Source organism: Crinia signifera, chromosome 8 (genome assembly GCF_055691185.1).
Source record: "Crinia signifera chromosome 8, ASM5569118v1, whole genome shotgun sequence".
NCBI classification, from domain to species: Eukaryota; Metazoa; Chordata; class Amphibia; order Anura; family Myobatrachidae; genus Crinia; species Crinia signifera.
This window is the reverse complement of record NC_139224.1, coordinates 164,559,780-164,581,220: the sequence shown is the minus strand read 5'-3', so window position 1 is coordinate 164,581,220 and position 21,441 is coordinate 164,559,780. Positions and strand designations below refer to the sequence as shown.

Genomic DNA, 21,441 nt, shown 5'->3' with positions numbered 1-21,441 from the left:
CGCTGCCACAGAACTCCTAGCCTGGCCAGGCTTCCCTGACGCTGCCATAGAACTCCTAGCCAGGCCAGGCTTCCCTGACGCTGCCACAGAACTCTTAGCCAGGCCAGGCTTCCCTGACGCTGCCACAGAACTCCTAGACAGGCCAGGCTCCCCTGACGCTGCCACAGAACTCCTAGCCAGGCCAGGCTTCCCTGATGCTGCCACAGAACTCATAGCCAGGCCAGGCTTCCCTGACGCTGCCACAGAACTCATAGCCAGGCCTCAGCTTCCTTACGTTGCTATTGGGGGTCTGAGGAGTTAGGACTTGCTATCAGATCGAATCCGTAACATCTGTGGCTCCGGGGCAGTTGGGAAAATAGTTGGAGGGTTACACACATTTCCTGCTTCCCTTTGTTTTGGGTTCTCTCCCTCTTTGTGAAGAAGTTGAGGAGACAATTACACGTAATGTCTTCTGGTTCCTCAGGTTTCCATGTAATGTGAGTGGCAGGATTTTGGACTCAGTCCTGCTCCGGACATGTGTGCAGGATCCGACCGTAGGGTCTGCTGATCTGCTTTCCAGGTACGTTATTGCTTTCGCCTCCCTGCCTGGGTTAAGCTGCTTTTTTTTCCCTCTTGCTAACGTTGAAAGATACAGCTCCCGGCTGTGAGTCAGGATTTCTGTCTTTCCTTTCCCTTTGGCAGGACAAAGGGAAACATTCTCCTGGCTCAGTAGTGATATCTGTACATGACAGCTCGACACTGTGTACGTCCCGCAAGTCTTTCATCGAAATCACAACGCGCGGCTGATGTTATAACCTGGAATTACAAGAACGATATGATGCGAAAATTGCTTAGTTTTATTATATACTAATTCACAGGCTGTGAGAACCACAGGAGTTTAGCATTAGAAACTCAAACAGACTGTTTGCAACAGGTGACGTTGGGTATTGTTACTTGTACGCAGTGCACCCGGGACGTACGGGAATGTTCTTATTCAACCATAAACATCATAATGCAATCATATACACGTATGCTCCGCACCATGTATTAATATTAAATTCAGATCTGATCGCAGTACAAATTTGTTCTAAAAATGGGCAAAACCATGTGCACTGCAGGTGGGGCAGATGTAACATGTATAGAGAGAGTTAGATTTGTGTGAGTTATTTTGTTTCTGAGCAGGGTAAATACTGGCTGCATTATTTTCACACTGCAATTTAGATTTCAGTTTCAACACACCCCACCCAAATGTAACTCTCTCTCTGCACATGTTACATCTGCCCCACATGCTTTTTCCCATTTTGAGAACAAATTTGTACTGCTATCAGATCTGAATAAGGGCCACAGTCTGTGACCTGTCAGGCAGGAGCTGATTGACTGGCTGTTTATTACTCTCCATTTTATCACTTTCTGAAGCTTAGCGCATCTGGCCCTTGATGATTTGAGCGCACGGTGCTTTTTCTGTGAAGTAGACATTTTATGGGAAGCATCTATGCAGCTGATGCACAGATCCGTCTCCGCCTGGCGGGACTCAGGGTTCATGGGTGTGTCATTGGTGTATTGGTAAACTTCAGTGCGCACTCTCACTAGCTGTTCTGCCAGGCTTTGGGGTGGCCGCTTCGGCCCATCAGCCCTTCTGGAATTTGCCAGAAAAGCAGGTATCCAGTTTGTTTCTGCTTGATCTTGGCAGTGGGACAGAGTCCTCAGATAGGGCTCCCTCAATGAACTCAGGAGAGTAGGGAGGGGCCCTTGGCCCACCACTTTACGTGTCATGGAGTGCGGAGTGCGCTAGCTGTAATTAGCCTTTGCTGAGGTAATGATTGCAATAAAAATGTCGGTACTTGTGTAGCTTCGCTCGCCCACGCTGTGGGCTCGGTGGCTCGCTACGCTCGCCACGCTATCTAAAATCAACTCCATGCCAACATGGATAGTGGGGGTATGAACTATCCATGTTGGCATGGAGTTAAGTTAGTTTATTTTAGATAGTTTGTGGCGAGCGTAGAACCCGGAAGTAGCACGGCGCCATGCTGGGGCCGTGAAACTACACAAGTACCAAAATGTCTATACTTGTTCCTTTATTCCAGTAAATAAAACCACGGTGCATGTTGTATAGTTCTTTGCATTCCCCGAACAACTTTTACCTCACGGAAATATTTTAGTCACTACTGCAAGCGTACGCCAGTCAGACTCTTGACGACACTCGCGATGAACATCAGAAATGTCCGCAAACTGATTCCCATCGGTACTTTGATAGATACTGACTCTACAAAGCCAGCATTATAGCCTAACGTACAGCATATTAAACAAAGTTCCCTTCTGAGGAGATTTCTGGCACCGAGGCAATACCCAGCTCAGATCTGTCGCTGTAATTTCCAGATTTGCTTTTTGGCAGGTATGGCGCTCCTGTTTTGTGTAACAAATGCCTCGCCGTTTCCCTTTGATGCCAGTATTGATAATAAGAATAATCCATTCAGTTAATGCGCAGCGATGGAAAGGGCCGCATCCAGCTCCGCTATCGGGTTACAGGCACACCTGCAAGCTCCAGGCTGTCAGGTGCTGGAGAATTCCAGGCATGCTGCATTCATGCGGGGCTTATCTCCGCATCCTGAGCCCATTAACATATTATACGTTACATCTCCTTCAGAAAAGAAAAAAGAAACAGGAGTCGTTCGAGAGGCCGTGTTTTCTCTATTCCGAGATCAATGCGTGTAAGTCTGCCAACTGTGCCCAGCGCCTTCCTGCGTTCCCTGACATTCCGCATCTGACGGGGCTGATAATAAAAGGAGGCAGATCTCTCTCTTCCTCTTACCACCTACATTTATTTTATTCGGCGGAGCAGCATCTCAGATGCTCGCTCACTGCGATCCCTGCAGCTTACCGAGCGAACCTGAATGAGGCCCAAAGTACCGGCCTGACTGACGTGTTACAGGATGCGCCTGGGAAATGACAGTTAGGAGCTGGGTGGTTGGTACTATATCACCGCCCACTTTATCTCTCTCCAAGGCTTAGTACATAGGGTGGGATGTATTAACATACATCGCCGCACCCCCGCCGCGATGCTAGCGCATATGTACTAACATATGCGGCTAGCATCGCGGTGCGGTGACGAAGGCTTCCCGCGATACCTGTGATGTGGTGTGCGGGGGTCTCCGTCACCACCTGGGCTCTGCGGAGCGGTTCCCGCCATCTGGGGGGAGGAGGAGCAGCAGCATGGAGGACGGGGAGGGGGGTCTGCATCTGCGACGGGTGGCGTAGTCGGGGAGGATGGATCTTAGTACATTAGAAAATGTGGTAATTCCCCCAAAATAGTATTCTAATTATATTTGAATACAATTATAATTGTATTCTCTTTTTCTTCGCCGTATAGACCATATGCTCTGTTACTGTACAGCAGCGTCTCTTGTCCTTAAGCGTTAACGCCGCTCGGAAAGTGCTGTCTAATGGAATTCCTCAGGCACATTACTGGAATGAGTCCTAGCACTTGTAATCTGCCTGAAATCACTTATTGAAAACTCAGAAACACAGATAGTGGACATTTATGAAGCACAAAACATCCGCTGCACAGTTCCGGGCCGTGTCTGGGCCTGGCGAGGCACGTGGTTCTGAACGGAGAAATAAAAGGGAATTGCAGACTAGGAGACATTTGCGCGGCAGCTGAGGGAAGTTGGGCAGAATGAAGATGCGCGGGGAAGGCGCTCCAGCCGCGGGGTAACTCCCGGAGGTTGTACCGTGTTTTGGAGTGTAGTAAAAAAAAACTGAGATTGAATTGTTATTGTATCGATTGCTGAAATAAGACGCGGGGATTTTGCGCCAGCTCAGTTACGCAATAGAACGAATCCTCAGCTGTGTATACATTGCATACTGCTTTTACATATCGCAGCTTCTTGTATACAGGGAACTGTTGGGAGACTGCAAATTATTATTCAATAGAGCGGTATGGGTCACTGGGTCGACCAACCAATGGTCTACACAGCTGAGATCGACACCTGATACAGGTTGACATGCTTAAGGTTGACATTGTTGGAAGGTCAACACAAGCATTAGGTCGACAGTGTCTAGGTCGACAATCAAAACCAGACATGGTCTACATGGATGGTAGGTCATGAAATACCGCGTGTCGGCACATGTCGGCTAAATAAAAGTGAAAAAGTTTGTCGACTTTTTGACTGTTGGCCTTCCCATGGTCGGCCTAATGCTTGTGTCAACATTCCAACCATGTTGACCATAAGCATGTCGACCTATTCCAGGTGTCGACCTTTATTGGTCAACCTAATGTATGTCGGCCTTTAGTGTGTCGACCCAACAATTATGGGTGTTGACCATTAGGTTGACCAAATGAAGGCCGGCATGCCTTAACTCAACCACTGAAGGTCGACCCAATCATTAGGTCGACATGAGGACTGATCGACAGTCAAAAGGTCGACATTGGTTTTTCGCGTTTTGTTTAGTCCAGTATGTTGACACAGTCGACATGGACAACGTATCGGTGCACTGCGTCCCCTTGCATGAAATACTGCCTGTCAGCACATGTCGGCTTCAAAAAAGGATGAAAAACCCATGCTTGTGTTGACCTAATGACCCCGTCGACCTAAAGCCATGTCGACCTAATGACTGTGTCGACCTTCAGTGGTCGACCTAGTGACCGTATACCCAGTAGGTAGGGCATCAAGCACAGAAACGGGGCTTTCTTTTCAGTACTAGTTGTATTTGGGATTTGTGTGTTATTACATCGGTCACAGATGTTGTGTTGTACACACGTGTTTGTTTATCAGCTGCTGCACATAATTGATACACAGCCACTAATTGTTCTGTCCCCCATGTAATCGCTGTGTAACTGCTGGAAGCTGCAAATCTCATGCAATGTTCTCCGGCAATCCGTCATTCCTGATTGTTTTTATAAATAGAATGATTATTTGGATTGTACTACAGTGTACACTATATGGGGTGAATATACGCAGTCATTCATATAAAATCTAAGAATGGACTCAGTGAGGGACAAAAACCTGCTTAATTATTATGTACTCTACTAGCTAAAAGCCTATCAACATGAGGCCTTCTGCAATGTACTTTCACTTTGAGCTGTGACAGTTTTTAGGCCAAAAACTCTCCATCCTCCCCCAGTCCCTATCTGCTCCTATCTCCAATCTCTGTCTTCACAGCTCCCCCTCTCCATATCCAGCAAGTTTGAAACAGATCAGCATCCCTTCAAAAATTGCTTTTGCTTTCTGTTATGACATCTTTTAGCACACAAAGGAGTAATTTGGCACATCGAGTGGCCTCTAGTGGTCACTTATGGTACTTCACTACTTAGAGGTAAGGCGTAGTTAACATTTTAGATATATTTGTCATTAGGACATGGCATTAGCAAGGGGTTGCTGCCAAACGCAAGGCTGAAACTAGGTTTTTTCGGCCCCCGGGGCAAGGCAGTAATTTGGCTCCACTCTGTGTCCCCCCTGCCCTGCATGTATGTATGCATATCACATCCTGCACCGAAGGGCATATGCCCCCCTAGCCCATCCTAGTTGGGGCCCTGCCAAAGGGGACATTCCAAGTAGGACCAGAGCCAACTACATGGCACTGGGTATCCAACCCTAAAGACCCCCATACACTACTGAGATTTGGTCCATTTTGACCCAATTCGGACGGATTAGGATCAGTGGCTTCCATTCATTTGTATAGTTTTGTTTTTTTTGCCATCTTTGGCCAAGGACCCCTCGCAGCTGCCAGAGATAATTGTGTTAACTGTTACAATGTAGATGAGAATTTATGTCCCATTTAAAAGGATATCATGGTTGAAAATAATACCGCTTTCAGATCGCAAATGCAGGGTCACACCGGGACTTTTAACCGGTTCAGTCCCGATGTGACCCTGCATGTGCGGTCTGTTCACACTGCAAACATCGACCCGGCAATATTGCCGGTTCGTAGACGTCATCAGGGAGCGCATCGGGGAGTCGGCGCATCATCGGGGGCGGAGAGGAGGCAGAGCTTAGAGCTGGTGCTGCTCCAAGCGCTGCTTCCTCCAAGTGTGAACGGGAAACGGGTCGCTAAACCCGCTTAACCCGTTCACACCGCACAGCAATGCAGCAACGAACCGGTAAGAACTCTGCTTTCTTACCGGTTCTTATTGCCATGTTGCTACCGGTTTGCAACACCCGGTAACCACTTTCACATCGCACTTATTACCGGGTCGAGCTGGCAAGTAACCGGCTTGTACCCGGTAATTAGTTGCGATGTGAAAGGGGTATAAATGTATCAAACTTTTTAAAGCGATGAGAACCAGCTTCTACACAATTCTAGGTAAGCCCCATACACACAGGGCAATTCTCCTCAGTTTTTAAAGTGACATCATCGGAGATGCGTTAGCCAATTAGACAAGCTCTGACTCCTCACTGCTCCATAACAGAGAGGCACGACCTCCCCAAGCAATGACTGTTCTCGCGTAATAAAAGCACAGAGGGATTATTGGATGCAGTTTTGATAAATATAAAGCACACCCCACAATGTTTATCTATCTCACTAATCTATAGACTTTAATATATATGTTAAGGTCAGAAAGTGTTGTTAGCTGCGGTTTAACTCTGGTTTAGAGTTCTCCGTGCTATTGGCGATTTATGAGCTGGTTTAATATACAGCCACTTTCCCCCGTGATATACTGCAGTGCTTACCTTCCTTTTGGAAAATAATTTATTTTGATTCCACTTAATGGACATTTCTGTTTTGCATTGAATGCCCATAAGTGAAATCTCCGCGCAGACTTGGCAAGGCAGACCGAGATGGCAAATAATTTCATTAGCCCCAATCATTTTTATTGTGCCTTGGACACGCAGCCAAAGAACATGCTGCCATCTTGGCTCGGAAAGGCGCGGCGAAGTGCAAGGGAAGCATTTCGGTGGGATACAGAGACGTAACAGATAAAGTTACATTAGGGTGACAAGCAATTAATTGGCGCACGGGGAGAGAGGCTGAGGCCGTAAAACAAGGAAAGTCAGGCATATTTATTTATCCATTAATCTGACCCTGCGCTGCACAGCGAGGCTGCTACTCGTAAAACAAGGCCGCAATCAGCGAGGCTTTTGAACACTGGTCAAGAACTATATTTACAATACCTGACAAATGAAGAGCTTATCCTAACTTTATTACTGATTAGTGTTTGGCTTGGAGAGGATGGAGGCAAGATTTAGGATTTAAAGGGATATTAATGCAGAGAAATAAGGTGCGTACACCGCTAACGATACGCATGATAATGACCGTCAGTAGCGATTTTATTTTCTTGCATACTGTTTAATGCGTAAGCACTTTTGGTCTGATTCAAACCTGACCGCCGGGCTGCTACTCTTCGAACCGGGTGCCACCCCCAAATGCCGGACGCCTGTCAATCAGCCTGCGTACGGCCAGCGATGAAAAGCAGGGAGACAGGCTGTGCGCATGAGTATTCGTTTTATAAATTGCTCGGCTGAGAATCCACATCCCAGCGATGAGGTCTGAATTGGGCCCTGTATAATTAATGATTTAGAATCATCTGCTACCAATTCTAGTTACAGTATCTGAGATATTGTTAAAAAAAAACAAAAAAAAACACAAAAACATAATAAAAAATAATTTAAAAGAGATCTCTGCCGACATTTGTTATGTTTTTAGCCAGTGAATTATACAATGGAGACACTTAGTTTAGTACCTTTGGTGCGGTTATATCTGTACAACAAACCAATGAACAATTCCTGGAGTCGACTAAATTAAACAAGTCTCACAGACGTGGAGGTCGCTTCAGAGTTGAATGGACCTTATTCAGGTCTGTTCGCACGGCAAATGTTTTTGCTTTGCGCTGGGTGAGTTCGGCCATGGCAGACAAACTGTTCGCTGGGCGCACGCACCCATTCTTGTGAACGGAGGGCAGTGGGGGGGGTTGCAGGGGGCAGCCCATTAGCATATGGGACTGCCCAACGTTTCATGGGCATTCTGATGAGAACGCTGGGCATTCTCATGCTAATGGGCCAATGTACCCGGATGGGCCAATGGTCACCAGATGTCAATGGGCCAATGGTCACCGGATGTCAGCTGCCTGTCCACTTCACTCTGAGCAACCTTAGATGGTCGTCGGCCTTAGATTGCTGGCGACCATCGAATGATGTGGCGTTCCCCCGCAGGATGCAAACGTATACGCCTGTACGGGTGTGGAACTACAAGTTCCAGCAGGCCCTTTAATGCCCAGCATGCTGGGACTTGTGGTTCTCCAAGTCCCTGCATGCAGTGCAGGCTTGCTGGGACTTGTACTTCCACAGAAATACACAATAGTTTTAGCTATTTTTTTCCACCAACAGCCCGGTGCCCATCACCCAGCGGCTCTGGGGACAGCCCCAGGCTTCAGCCTGGGCAGGTAAATTCTGTAAGGGGGAGGCCTTCATTGGAGGGGTCCCCACTTCCCCAGGAGCCCTGCCCAAGCTGACCAATCAGGGGCTTAATGCTTTGGCCGGGGGGGACTTGTGCTGGTTTTTGCTGGGCCTGGTGCATTCTTGAAATACGGGGGACCCCTATTCGTTTTGCGCCCCCCCCCCCCCCCTATTTTGGGAACCAGGCCCGGCCCTTGGGCCTGGCGCTGGTTTTAAAAAATCCAGGGGACCCCTAAATGTTCCCTGATTTTTTAAAACCAGGACCGGCTTTTTCAGCCCGGGGCTGGTTATGGCTGTGGGGAGGGACGGGGAGGGACCACACCCATTTAAAAAAAATATATATATTTATTTACTTTTTTTTTTTCACTGCAGCCTGCACAGATCTGACTGATCCGTGAAGGATACCGATCGTATTTGTATTTAGCGGCCGTATATTCGGCCGCTAAATACGAATACATCAGAATACGGCCGCCTACGCCATCAATCAAAAAGACTCTGTAAATATGGCAGATCAGTAAATCTGCCCTGATTACGAATCATGGGGATTATTCTGATTCACTCGGAAAGGCACAATTACTCTCTAATGGAGAAAACCATATGCACTGCAGGTGGGGCAGATGTAACATGTGCAGAGAGAGTTAGATTTGGGTGCTACATTGTTTCTGTGCAGGGTAAATACTGGCTGCTTTATTTTTACACTGCAATATAGATATCAGTTTGAAGTACACCCCATGCCCAAATCTAACTCTGTCTGCACATGTTACATCAGCCCCACCTGCAGTGCATATAGTTTTGTCCATTAGAGAGTGATCATGCCTTTCCGAGTGAATCAGAATTACCCCCCATATTTCCGACAAAATACGACTGATTGTATTCTGTTGTATTAAAAATACTGTACGAATACGATTGAGTTGTATTCGTATTCTTAATACATTTCCCACTTTATCTATCAAAACACATGTGAAGTTTTTCTTCCCTGCCTGTGGTCAGGGTCGGTGCTAGGGTGTTTGGCACCCCCCGCACACTATAAATGTGCGCCCTCCCATACTTTACAAATAAACAGCGTGTGAAAAAAGAAAGAGGTGTGGTTTCACAAAGATGTTTGGCCACACAAAAATAATGCCACAATCTTATTCACCTTACGCCACATGCAGTGCCCTTGATTCATTTTGCACAACATAGTAGTGCTGCCAATACTTCAGGTTACACTACACATTAATGCCCATTACACAAAATGCCCACAGTAGTAGTGACACTTATACCAGTGCCATAACTAGACATTTCGGTGCCATGTGCCAGAATGGGAATTGCTGCCCCTTAAATACACAAAACCCTAATAGTGTGCACCGCAGGCACGCCAAAAATTTAGGGATGTGGCTGTATGGGGAATGGGCATGGCCACATAATAGTACCAATAACACATTATGCATATTACACATTATGCCGCACACCGTATTGCCAATTACACATTATGCAACAGACTGTAATGCCCCCTACACAATGGGCAGTATTCAATGAGAATTTTGATGATGTGCAGCGAATCCTGTTTAGGATTCGCTGCTCATTCGCCACTGCCCGCCGCGTTCCGGAGCCTCGCCGGCTCCAGTATTCAACGAGTCAGGGGCTCACTGCCCCTGACCGGCGAATTTTAACTCCTGCGGCGATGCCGCAGGGAGCCTGAGGATGGCGGCAGGCAGGGAGATGGAAGTCTCCCTGCCTGCCCCAGAACGTTTGTGGGGGGAGGTGGGCTCCCCGGGAGCCAGGCAGCACAGGCTGCCCCCCCCGGGATAGCCAACAGGGGACCGGGTATTCACTACACCCGATCGTGCATATGTAATGATCGGGTGCAGTGAATATATGAATATCTAATGAGCGGCTCGGCTCCCAGCCCCCTGCTGGCTGCTGTGTAAAAAAAAAAAAATTTACAGCACATGAATAAAAATAGCATGTCCCTCCTCAGAATGAAATTCCTGATTTTTTGACACCAAATGTAAAAAACAAAACACTTTATTTTAAAAGTTCACATTCCACTTCACCATAAAAAGATAGCGATTGAATACTCATTGAATCATGGCGATAAAAACCTTGAAATGTATTCGCCGTCTGGTCATTGAATAGGGTGATTCACCGTTTTAGTCAAAAAATCGCCGTACAGCACGAAAATAGCACAAAATCGCCATAAAACATGGCGAATCAGCCTCATTGAATACTGCCCATGTCACAGACTGTAATGCCCCCTACACAATATGTCACAGACTGTAATGCCCATTACATATTATGCAGCAGACTGTAATGCCCCTTGCACAATATGTCACAGACTGTAATGCCCATTACATATTATGCCACACCAGAATGCCCCTTACATTCCACACACTATAATGTCCATTAGATATTATGCGTCTACCACACAATGTAATGCCCTTTACACAATATGCCACACACAGTAATTCCCATATCACATTATGCCACACATTATGTAATTCCCATATCACATTATGCCACACATTATGTAATTTCTATATCACATTATGCCACACATTATGTCCCACATAATGCCCTCAGTACACCTGCTTACACATATTATGCCTGCAGACGCAGCGCCGCTTACACACATTAAAAGCAGGGGGCGTTGCGGAGTGGACACCGGGCATTTCAACGGTCAGAGCAGTGTGTGACAGATGCAACAGTGGGATGCAGAGCACGGAGAGCGCCTCTCCAGCCTGGTGCCTCCCTGCTCTGCATTCTCTGTTGCGCCTGCCTTAGTCTGTGGCGTCGCTTACTGCTGTGCTGCTTCTAGCACAGTGTGGTCTGTATTTCAGCACAGATCTGTTCAAGCAGACCCCAAGCAAAAAGCAGCACCCCAGGCAGGGAAGTGAAGCTCAGTAGGTGTTTTGAAAGATGCAGGGTGCTAGAATTAACACAACAATTCGCATAAGCGTGGCGGGATGTACCATTTGTAATTTGTTGATTTGGTATAACCCCAGGATGTCTGAATGCTGCAGAGTTCCCCTTTAAATATTTTGAGGTTAATAGAGTTTGCATTTCAAACCTTTAGACGACCCCTCTGCCAGACAGCATTTTCAGTCATTGCAAAGTCAATCCTATTATTAATTGCAGTATACCGTAGGCCAGATTTGTGGTTCCCGGTGATTACATGGGAGACAGACCGCAGTTATAGGAGTGAGGTGTAACTTATTTCTCAGTGCGCCACTTGTGTAAAAAAATACCAAGAAAAATAATATAAATCCTTTTATACATTTTAGGACGTGGCTCATGGAAGCAAATAGGTTGCGATGAATAATTTATCAATGCAGCGCTCAATAAGCAGGCTTGGGGGTTCTGGAGATCAATTACTAACACTACATCAAACTTCAGTAAGAAAAAAAACAGGAAAACCAGGGAGCTGTGGTACCGGCTCGCGATAAATAAGTAATTAGTCCATATTTCCAGTGAAATTCAGCGTCCGGGACAGCGGCTGGTAACGCGTGCCAACAGAAGATGCACTTGTTTTCCGTTCCAGCTGATAATGTAAGTCTGTCTGAATTATTCCATAATTGCTTGTGTCTTGGGAGCGGCGGAGGATGCTGAGCTGACTCTATCGCTTCTGAGGGTTCTCATCTGAGGGCTACAACTCAGAGCAGCTTAAAGGCAGCGTTTCAGCAACACTTTATTACACGAATGGGGCCTGAGACCAGGGCATAAAGTATTCCTGAAGTGGCCCTGGAAGGGTGGTGGATCTCACACACCCTCTTCTTCCCCCATTAAGAAGAGCCAGGGCCAGTGGTGGGGGTTTCGGTACCCCCTGCAAACTAGAATGCATTTCTGTTCAAATGACTGTTCATGGCCAAGGTGGAGGTAGAACTAGTTCCACCTCACCATTACAGGTGGTGGAACTAAGGGGCTGATGTATGAAGCCTGGTGACGTGATAAAGTGGCTGGTGATTACGCAGCAGCCAATCAGTTCATAACTGTCATTTTTCAAACCCAGCCCGCAACGCCTAGGGCACTTGGAATGCCTAGGGGCACCAGCAGCTTAAAATGATATGCAGCATGCCTATACTCTGTGTGTGAGTGCACTGTAATATAGCATTTTGTATGCAGATACAGCTACAGTCGCACACAGAATATAGGCATGCCGCATATCATTTCAATCATCGGAAGCTGCTTGTGTGTCCTGGTCACATAATAATGCAAATAAGATGAATATTCAGCAAAAAAGGTGCCCGATGTTAGCAGAGCTGGCCGGGAGCTTCATGGCGTATTGAGGCAAGATGTATGAGGACACATCTGTATCCAAGCAGAGGCAGAGGTCACAGTGTTAGCGGCTGTGCAAGTGCTGTCTGCGGGTGGGTTGGTTGTGCAATAGTGTTCGGCATATGTGTAAGGGGCATTATGTGTGTCATGTGTATAAGGGCATTAATAATGTGCAACATATGTGTAACAGGCATTATGTGTGTCATTATGTGTATAAGGGCCTTAATAAAGGTTGGCATAATGTGTAATGCATGTGTAAGGGGTATTACTGTGTGGTATTATATGTATAAAGGCATTACTAATGTGTGGCATTATGTGTATAAGGTGCTCTACTGTATGGTGTAACATATAGAATGGACACTACTGTGTGGTCTAATGTGAAAAAAGAGCAATTCAGTGTGATGTAATGTGAATAATGGACACTACTGTGAGAAGTAAAGTATATAAGGTTAAGTGATGTAACGTGAATAAGGGACACTATCGCATGATATAATGTGAATAAAGTTGCACTAATGTGTGGCATAATTTGAATTGAGGGTACTATTGTATGGTCATGCCCCTTCCCAGCGAGAACACACCCCTTTTTGGGATGCTCGCCAAATGTGCACACTGTTTCTATTTAAAATACAGAGGGTAGGAGCACCAAAATGATGACTGCTGTGATGAGTGATGATGGTGCTGGGAAAGGGGTGCAGGGTCAGAGGCGGAACTAGTGGCGGTGCTAGGGGGCACCAGCCAAAATCTTGGCTAGGGCCAGCTCTGCCTGGGTGGGACCCTGCATGTCTCCACTTCAGGGATGGGCAGGGTTGGGGGATTCTACCACCAGCCCCTGCAAGCATGAGGCCGGCTCCATCTGTACATCTGTCCCTTAGTTCCACCATACCTCCCAACTGTCCCGATTACAGAGGGACAGTTCTGCTATTTGGAGCCGCCATCTCTTCAGTGCAGGGTGGCTGCCTAGTTGTTAGAGCGCTGGGTACACCCCCGAAAATAATGAAAACAGAGGCATGCGGTGCTAGGCCACGCCCATCTTCATGAGGCCACACCCCTACTTGGCCCCGCCTTTTTACTGATTTTGTGAAGAGCACAACGTTGGGAGGTATGGTTACAATCCACCAAGTTCCCGACCACTTTTACTCGTCTGTGACTTTAGCCGGTCCTTAGGATGAATGTTTTTCTGCTGACTGTAACGTTAAATGTTTTGTTTTGACCCATTTATTATTTCGTAAGGATTAATATATGTGGGGCAAATTTACTAAGATGGGAGTTCTATTTCAGATGGAATGTTGCTATGGGAAACCAATCAGGTACTATGGGTGAAATGTAATAGGATGAGAGATTCAGAAAGTGGATGATTTGGTAGTAAATCTCCAGGGTTTTTTTTAAAGCGGCAATCATTTACACTGCAAAATCACACTGGTTTTGCAGTGTAAATGATTACCACTTTAAAAAAAAAAAACTGGAGAAGCAGTGGGCTTAAAAAAGCCTATTCTAGAGTGCTTCATTGACAGGGGCTGCGGTGATTGGACAATCACAACAGCCCGTCAACTAAGCTTCTAAAAGCTAACCCTAACCTCCCCTCCTGCACTCTAACCTTAACCTCCCACCCTTCCCACACTCTAACCCTAACCTCCCCTCCTGCACTCTAACCTTAACCTCCCACCCTTCCCACACTCTAACCCTAACCTCCCCTCCTGCACTCTAACCTTAACCTCTCACCCTTCCCACACTCTAACCTAACCTCTCACCCTTCCCACACTCTAACCCTAACCTCCCCTCCTGCACTCTAACCCTAACCCCCACCCCTAACCCTAACCTTCCCCCTCGCAGCCTAACCCTATCCTCCCACCCCTCCCGCACTCTAACCCTAACCTCCCACCCCTCCCGCACTCTAACCCTAACCTCCAACCCCTCCCGCACTCTAACCCTAACCTTCCACCCCTCCCGCACCCTAACCCTAACCTCCCACCCCTTCCTCAGCCTAACCCTAACCTTCCCCCTTGCAGCCTAACCCTATCCTCCCACCCCTCCCACACTCTAACCCTAACCTACCACCCCTTCCTCAGCCTAACCCTAACCTTCCCCCTCGCAGCCTAACCCTATCCTCCCACCCCTCCCGCACTCTAACCCTAACCTCCCACCCCTCCCGCACCCTAACCCTGACCTCCCACCCCTCCATCAGCCTAACCCTAACCTTCCCCCTCGCAGCCTAACCCTATCCTCCCACCCATCCTGCACTCTAACCCTAACCTGCCACCCCTCCCTCAGCCTAACCCTAACCTCCCACCCCTCCATCAGCCTAACCCTAACCTTCCCCCTCGCAGCCTAACCCTAACCTCTCCCCCACAGCCTAACTCTAAGTCCTCCACTAGTCCCTAAACCTAATTCTCCTCCTCCCTGCCAACCTACTGTTAATTTGCCCCACATGCTAATGTCAATTGGGATTACAGCATCCCTACCCTACAGGCGCCAGCGCTGGTCGGGATGTCAGCATTGTTATTCTGACCACCAGCATCCCATCTGCCGCGATGCTAACCACATCCCAGTTAAACAACTAATTTCTCACGAAGCTGTATATGGAGATGTCAGGATATCTTTATAAAAGAGCAATGCGTACGTTTGGTATCCTAGGACAAATTGTGTAATTTCCTCTTCCATTTCCTCCATAATCCTTATAGTTCTTGCCCCCTTTTTAGGACTATAAAATCTCTTCACAACGCAACAAGTTACTTAAGATGAAGTCTCCCGGAGACCTGCTGAAGGCGGCTGTGCTGTTCTTTGTATGGACCCAGGATGCAGTGACCGCCTCCAGCCTTGTTCTGAACAACAGAGGTGTCAGTGTTGGAAGAGGCCAAAGGGTTTATATCACTGAGAACGAGTTGAGCTTTAATATCCCGCAAGATAAAGATTTGTGCAAAGTCGAAGTGGTTACAAATGAGCCGATTACCCAGAAAGTAGGGACTCTGTCTCCTCAGGTTGGTAGTGTGCTTTATTTCCTGTAGAATCTCTTCATAATAAGACAGGGTGGTAAAATCTGAAATAGAGATGGGCGGTGAATGGTTTACTGTCCGTAATATCCATTGATAGCACCATTGTCACCATTCAATGGTTGCAGGAACCCATTGACGGAAGACCTTCAGTGATTTGAACCAGCGGTGGCACAAGTGCGGGCCAATCTTAAGTAACTTGTGACTACACCATCGCAACCGAGCCACCCATCGTGGAGATTCATCTGAACTCTACCATCAATGGGAAAACATCGGCCGTGGGGAGCATCAATGTTTGACTTGGGAACTCAAGTGTCACTGTGCCTTTGTTTTAGGATCTTTACAAGCAGGGGTTCACAACTGAACGTTTTGTATATCTGACATTAGTCCCAGATAGAGTTTCCTTGGCACTTTGGTAGAACCCTTAGAAACATAGAAACATAGAATTTGACGGCAGATAAGAACCACTTGGCCCATCTAGTCTGCCCCTTTTTTTAAACATGTTACCTCAAACCATATTTGATCCTTATTTTTTTGTAAGGATATCAATATGCTTATCCCAAGCATGTTTAAATTATACTACTGTATTTGCGTCTACCACCTCTGATGGGAGGCTATTCCACTTATCTACTATTCTTCCTCACATTTCCCCTGAATCTTCCTCCCTCTAGTGTCAGTGCATGTCCTCATGTTCTGCTGCTCCTCTTCCTGTGAAGAATGTCTCCCACCTGTACCTTGTTAAAACCCTTGATATATTTGAAAGTTTCTATCATGTCCCCCCTTTCCCTTCTCTGCTCTAAAGTATACATATTAAGATCTTTTAGTCTTTCCTGGTACGTTTTGTGATGAAGGCCATGCACCATTTTAGTTGCTCTTCTTTGTACAGTCTCTAATGTATTTATATCCTTCTGGAGATATGGCCTCCAGAACTGAACACAATACTCTAGGTGAGGTCGTACCAATGACCTATACAGTGGCATTATTACTTCTTTCTTTCTACTGCTGATAGACTAGTAATAATGGGTTTGGCATGCTCAGCTGCAGTGGCGGATCCAGAGGTGGGGTCTGAGGCCTGGAAATGTTCTGCCTTTGTTGATGAGTTTTTATCTGCCTTAAATTTTCTCTCAGGGATTTGACTGTCGCTTCCTACCGGACGAAGTCCAATACTCGCACAACGGCTCGCCGATGTTGGACGTTGACCACGTGATGCTCAGAGTCTACAGGTAAACTTTTGATCATTTCTCTAATAGGTATCTCTGTCCACAAACAGATCTCTATTCTTCAATCTTTAGGAGTATTTATTATCTTAGATGATGTTCATAGACCTATTGTTATGGTAATCTGGGGTGAACTCGGGGTTAACCCTTGCTCTGACTGGCAGGACTGCAAGATGTTGAGTACAGCCTGAATTGTGCTTTTGTGGCCAAGTTGGTGAAGCTACAGGAGCAGCTAAACCTGACCTTGAATCTAGTTGGTGAAGCCACAGGAGCACCTAAACCTGACCTTGAATCTATTGCTAAACCCTAAATCTGCTGGCACCTGCGCAGGTCTTAGACTTCGCCACTAAAAGCCGCCCTTCCAGGATGCCACCTGGTCTTTAGCGGTGACACACAGTCCCAACCGAGTCAGGGTACTAGTGAGAGGATAAACTGACTAGACAACACAAAGATAACCTAGCATCTGCCGTGAGACAAACAAACAAGAAACATACACAGGCAAGTCGGTATGCGATTAGGCCTGGGCCCTAACCACCTCCATGACTCTGTCTCAGGACAAGAGCTATGGCTCCAGCTGGCGCTGTGAGAATACCAACGGCAGATTGTAGTGAAAGGTGCGACTTCCACCACAATGTGTGGGGAAGCCGCAGGTACTCACAAAAGCTGGACACAGACACAATCTCACACACTGGAAGCAGGGGTTCTCTGACACAGGCAGGATCTAACAGGACACCCGGCAGGTGTGCTTGCTGGAATACTTAGACACAGGCAGGATCTAACAGGACACCAGGCAGGTGTGCTTGCTGGAATACTTAGACACAGGCAGGATCTAACAGGACACCCGGCAGGTGTGCTTGCTGGAATACTTAGACACAGGCAGGATCTAACAGGACACCAGGCAGGTGTGCTTGCTGGAATACTTAGACACAGGCAGGATCTAACAGGACACCAGGCAGGTGTGCTTGCTGTAATACTTAGACACAGGCAGGATCTAACAGGACACCCGGCAGGTGTGCTTGCTGGAATACTTAGACACAGGCAGGATCTAACAGGACATCCGGCAGGTGTGCTTGCTGGAATACTTAGACACAGACAGGATCTAACAGGACATCCGGCAGGTGTGCTTGCTGGAATACTTAGACACAGACAGGATCTAACAGGACACCCGGCAGGTGTGCTTGCTGGAATACTTAGACACAGACTGGAATAAACTGAACTCTGGCGTATTCTCAGACAATAGTTAGCGAGGAACTCTGAGAATCTCTAGGAACATAGAAATCACCAGGAACAAGGAGTATAATAAGAGTATCACAAGAATATCATAGCAGTATAACCAGCAGGGTTTATTACTTGGAGAATACCTACAGTATATACCCAGTGGCTTAGGAGGCAGCAACACCCAAAGACTAAGGTATGCATGGAAACAAGGCAAGATGGATCAGCAAAAACCCGGAGCACTGATCCAACCCACACAGAACATGAGTAACAGTGGCTGCCGCGGTCGCAGCCCATGGCTCCAATATGCTGTCTTTAAACTTTAATGATAACTTCAAAGTCTACGTACTTAATTTTGCCTATGTATAGTATTTGCCACCCAGGAGACTATATCAAGCGTCCCATATAGCCTTCTTGATGTCACTGTTTTATGATCATCACCCCATGACCTAGCTAGCAAACATTCACTGCTTCACACATTGGGTTCCATTGTCTCCGCAAACCAGTTTATAAATGAGCTTTGCCAACACTGGAATAACCTTTCAACAAACGTGTTCATGGAGATGGGGAGAATGGGTGACATTTAATGAGATGCGAAAATGTGATTTTTGCAAAAAAAAATTAGCCAAAAACGGACGAAATCGCACTTTTTCCTGAATTCACATATTGGATGAGATGCGAAAAATGGCAAAAACCACCCATTTTGCAGCGAAATCGCGCATTCTGAAAGTGAGATTTTTAGTCGCGCCGGAACGCGCATCCAGATGTTTTGCCATCGAAAAGTATACAATTCGCATATTTAATGAGATGCGAAATCGGGAAAATGTCGGGAAAATGTGTCTAAAATTCGCCACATATGCAGACCAGGTTGTGACAGGGGAATTGGCCAGAACCCTGCACAGGTCATTGAGATCTGTGCATTGTCCTGTCTTAAAAATGTGTAAATTTATTTTTCGTTTGTTTGCTTTAACACAAATTTCCTCAAATTCGCACATTTTCATGACTAAAAATTGCACATTATCGCACATTTTTGCGCACCTCATTAAATATGCGAATTCGCAGCAAAAATGTGATTTTAAAAAGTGCGATAATGTGCGATTTCAAAATGTTACTAAAAATTGCATCCTATTAAATTTCACCCAATGGGTCTGATTCAGTATCAGTGTCCCTCACTAAGCAGCGGTCGTTTGCTTAACACCACCTGGCCGAATGGCAACCATCGGATGATTTTTCCCCTATTCGCAAATAATAGTATTTCTCAGCTGATTTTTATTTATTTAATCATTCATCGGAAAACATCAGAACAGGGCCGAATCCGCTTCATTGTGAATTATGCTGAATGACCCCCAATATTAGGGTCCAAGTGGGCTGGGTGTCTCGTGACAGAGTCAGGAACTTCTCCCCAAGGTGTCCTGGATGGTCCAAGCTGACCGCCACTGATAGCCATACACACTGTGAACAAAATCGTGCACCCCAATTAACCTCCACCGATCCGCAGGGGGAAACTGGAGCCTGGATGGGGATTTCTGCCTGTTCAGCTCAATAATAGCTGGAAAACATGATCTTACGGAGGACTAGTGTTTATAATCCATTTAATGTCAAATGATATAAAAATGTCAACTCTCGCTGGTAAAAGTTGTAAAAGAAAAAATAAAAGGTTAATTGTTTGTGTAGTCGGGGAAACCTCTCTGACTTTATAGCTGCTGCAGGATGTTTAAATAAGAGTATTTCCGTAATATCAAAGCTGTTTAATTTCCTCCAGGCAGATGCCCGGGAGACTGGCTCTGAATTGTTCTGCTCCTGACGCTGGGATTTCATCCACGCCGTTAAATCTGTTGAAGCCTTTTATGACCCACTAATGTTAAAGGTTTAGGAAAAATAAAAAAAAAGGTGTTTCCTAAATATATAGTAGGACACCGGTTTGTAAATGAAACGTATCTGGCGATGCGCGCCGCGCAGGATGCCTGGAAATGAACCAGACTTTTATCTGAAATTTCATTTCGCTCTCGGAAATCTTTTATTTACCTTTTTCTTTATTTTATTTTTTAATTTTTTTTGTGTGCGTGTGAAATCGGTCTCCGTTTTCCACTGGGGGACATTTAAGGAGAACTGTGTTTTATTAAACCTGTGTACGTTAGTGGACATTTCTGCTGAGTCCAAAATTGGGCACAATCCCCCCCCCCCCCCCTCCCTGGCATTGCAGAGCAAATGAGAGGCCCCATTAATTAGTTATCCCTGCAGTAACATGAAGTGATTCCCGGCTTATAGTATTCTATATCAGAAATTCCCATCTCTTGCCCAGTGGTTTAAATTCTGACCACAATAGCAATACCAGTTTGGGGCCTGCCTCACTCAAACAATCTATAGCACTATATGTTTGTGCTGCTGATTGCAGGCACTATCGATAGAGTACCTTGACGCGTGCACAGGCATTGTGTACAAATCTGAATCCGGTTCTAGATCTTTTGGAAGTAGACTTGTGTCATATTTGGTACTTGTTTAGTTTCATGGCGGCCGATATATCGGATGCGATATCGGCCGGTAATACCAGCAGATGAATGGCGGCACCCAGGGATGATGCGGGAGCACGCACCATTGCTCACCACTCATCCCTGGACCATACACACTGGGCGATTTTTTTAACTGAAAGCAGCTCAAAGGACAAAACTGATCAACATTCAGCTCAAAATTGCCCAATGTATGGGCCTTAAATAAAAAAAAAAAAAACATGAAAAAGACCATGTCAACGTTTTGCTTTGCCCGGCGATTATTGTCCAGCGTGCTGGATAAATCCATAATCGCTGGTGTCAGGGCCAAGGTTCTCACCAGGGAACCCTGGCCCTGACAGATCGCTCAGCGGCACATCTCCATGTGTGTAGGCCCCATTAGTTTTGTATTTGTCTGACAGATTGATCATGTTTCCGGCGGCTCCTGGTTTGATGAGAAATCCAATGGGGGTCTTTCTTTGTTTCAGGTTTACTGAGCGGGAAACCATTGTGGAAAGTTTGATACTGGAAGTAAGAGTCACGGAACCGGTGGCCGGTATTGCGCTCCTTGCGCAGAGCTCTCTACAAGTCTCAGAGTTTAATGGAATTTCATCAAAACCTGTGGACAAGAACGTCCTGTCACTGCGGCAGAGTGCGGACAGGCCGGGGGCCACCTGTGTGGTCAGGCTTCTGCTGTCTGAATTCAGTCTCCCGGCCTACGGGCAAGTTGTGATAGAGGATTCCGTGCGGGGCAGGAGACAGGTCTCGGATCCGCCCCCAAACTCCCGAGTGAGGAACTGTGAGTATAATACCCGCACATGACCACTTCGACAGTCAAAATGTCGACACATAAAAATAATGACAAAAAGCTGCAGCTCCCTCCACGCCATTGTTAATCTGGCGCCAGCCACCA

At 46.5% G+C, this 21,441-nt stretch overlaps 1 protein-coding gene across 1 annotated transcript in view; it reads left to right on the top strand.

The window, feature by feature from the left end:
• Positions 1-424: 424 nt before the first annotated feature.
• Positions 425-21,441, top strand: part of LOC146027319 (FRAS1-related extracellular matrix protein 1-like) — a 110,796-nt gene continuing 89,779 nt past the window's right edge. Inside the window, exons 1-4 of the mRNA XM_083158250.1 lie at positions 425-559; positions 15,320-15,598; positions 16,739-16,833; positions 21,017-21,327. Of these exons, the coding sequence (XP_083014376.1) occupies positions 15,359-15,598; positions 16,739-16,833; positions 21,017-21,327 (646 nt within the window). The 5' untranslated portion in view covers positions 425-559; positions 15,320-15,358. The remainder of the gene's footprint in view (positions 560-15,319; positions 15,599-16,738; positions 16,834-21,016; positions 21,328-21,441) is intronic.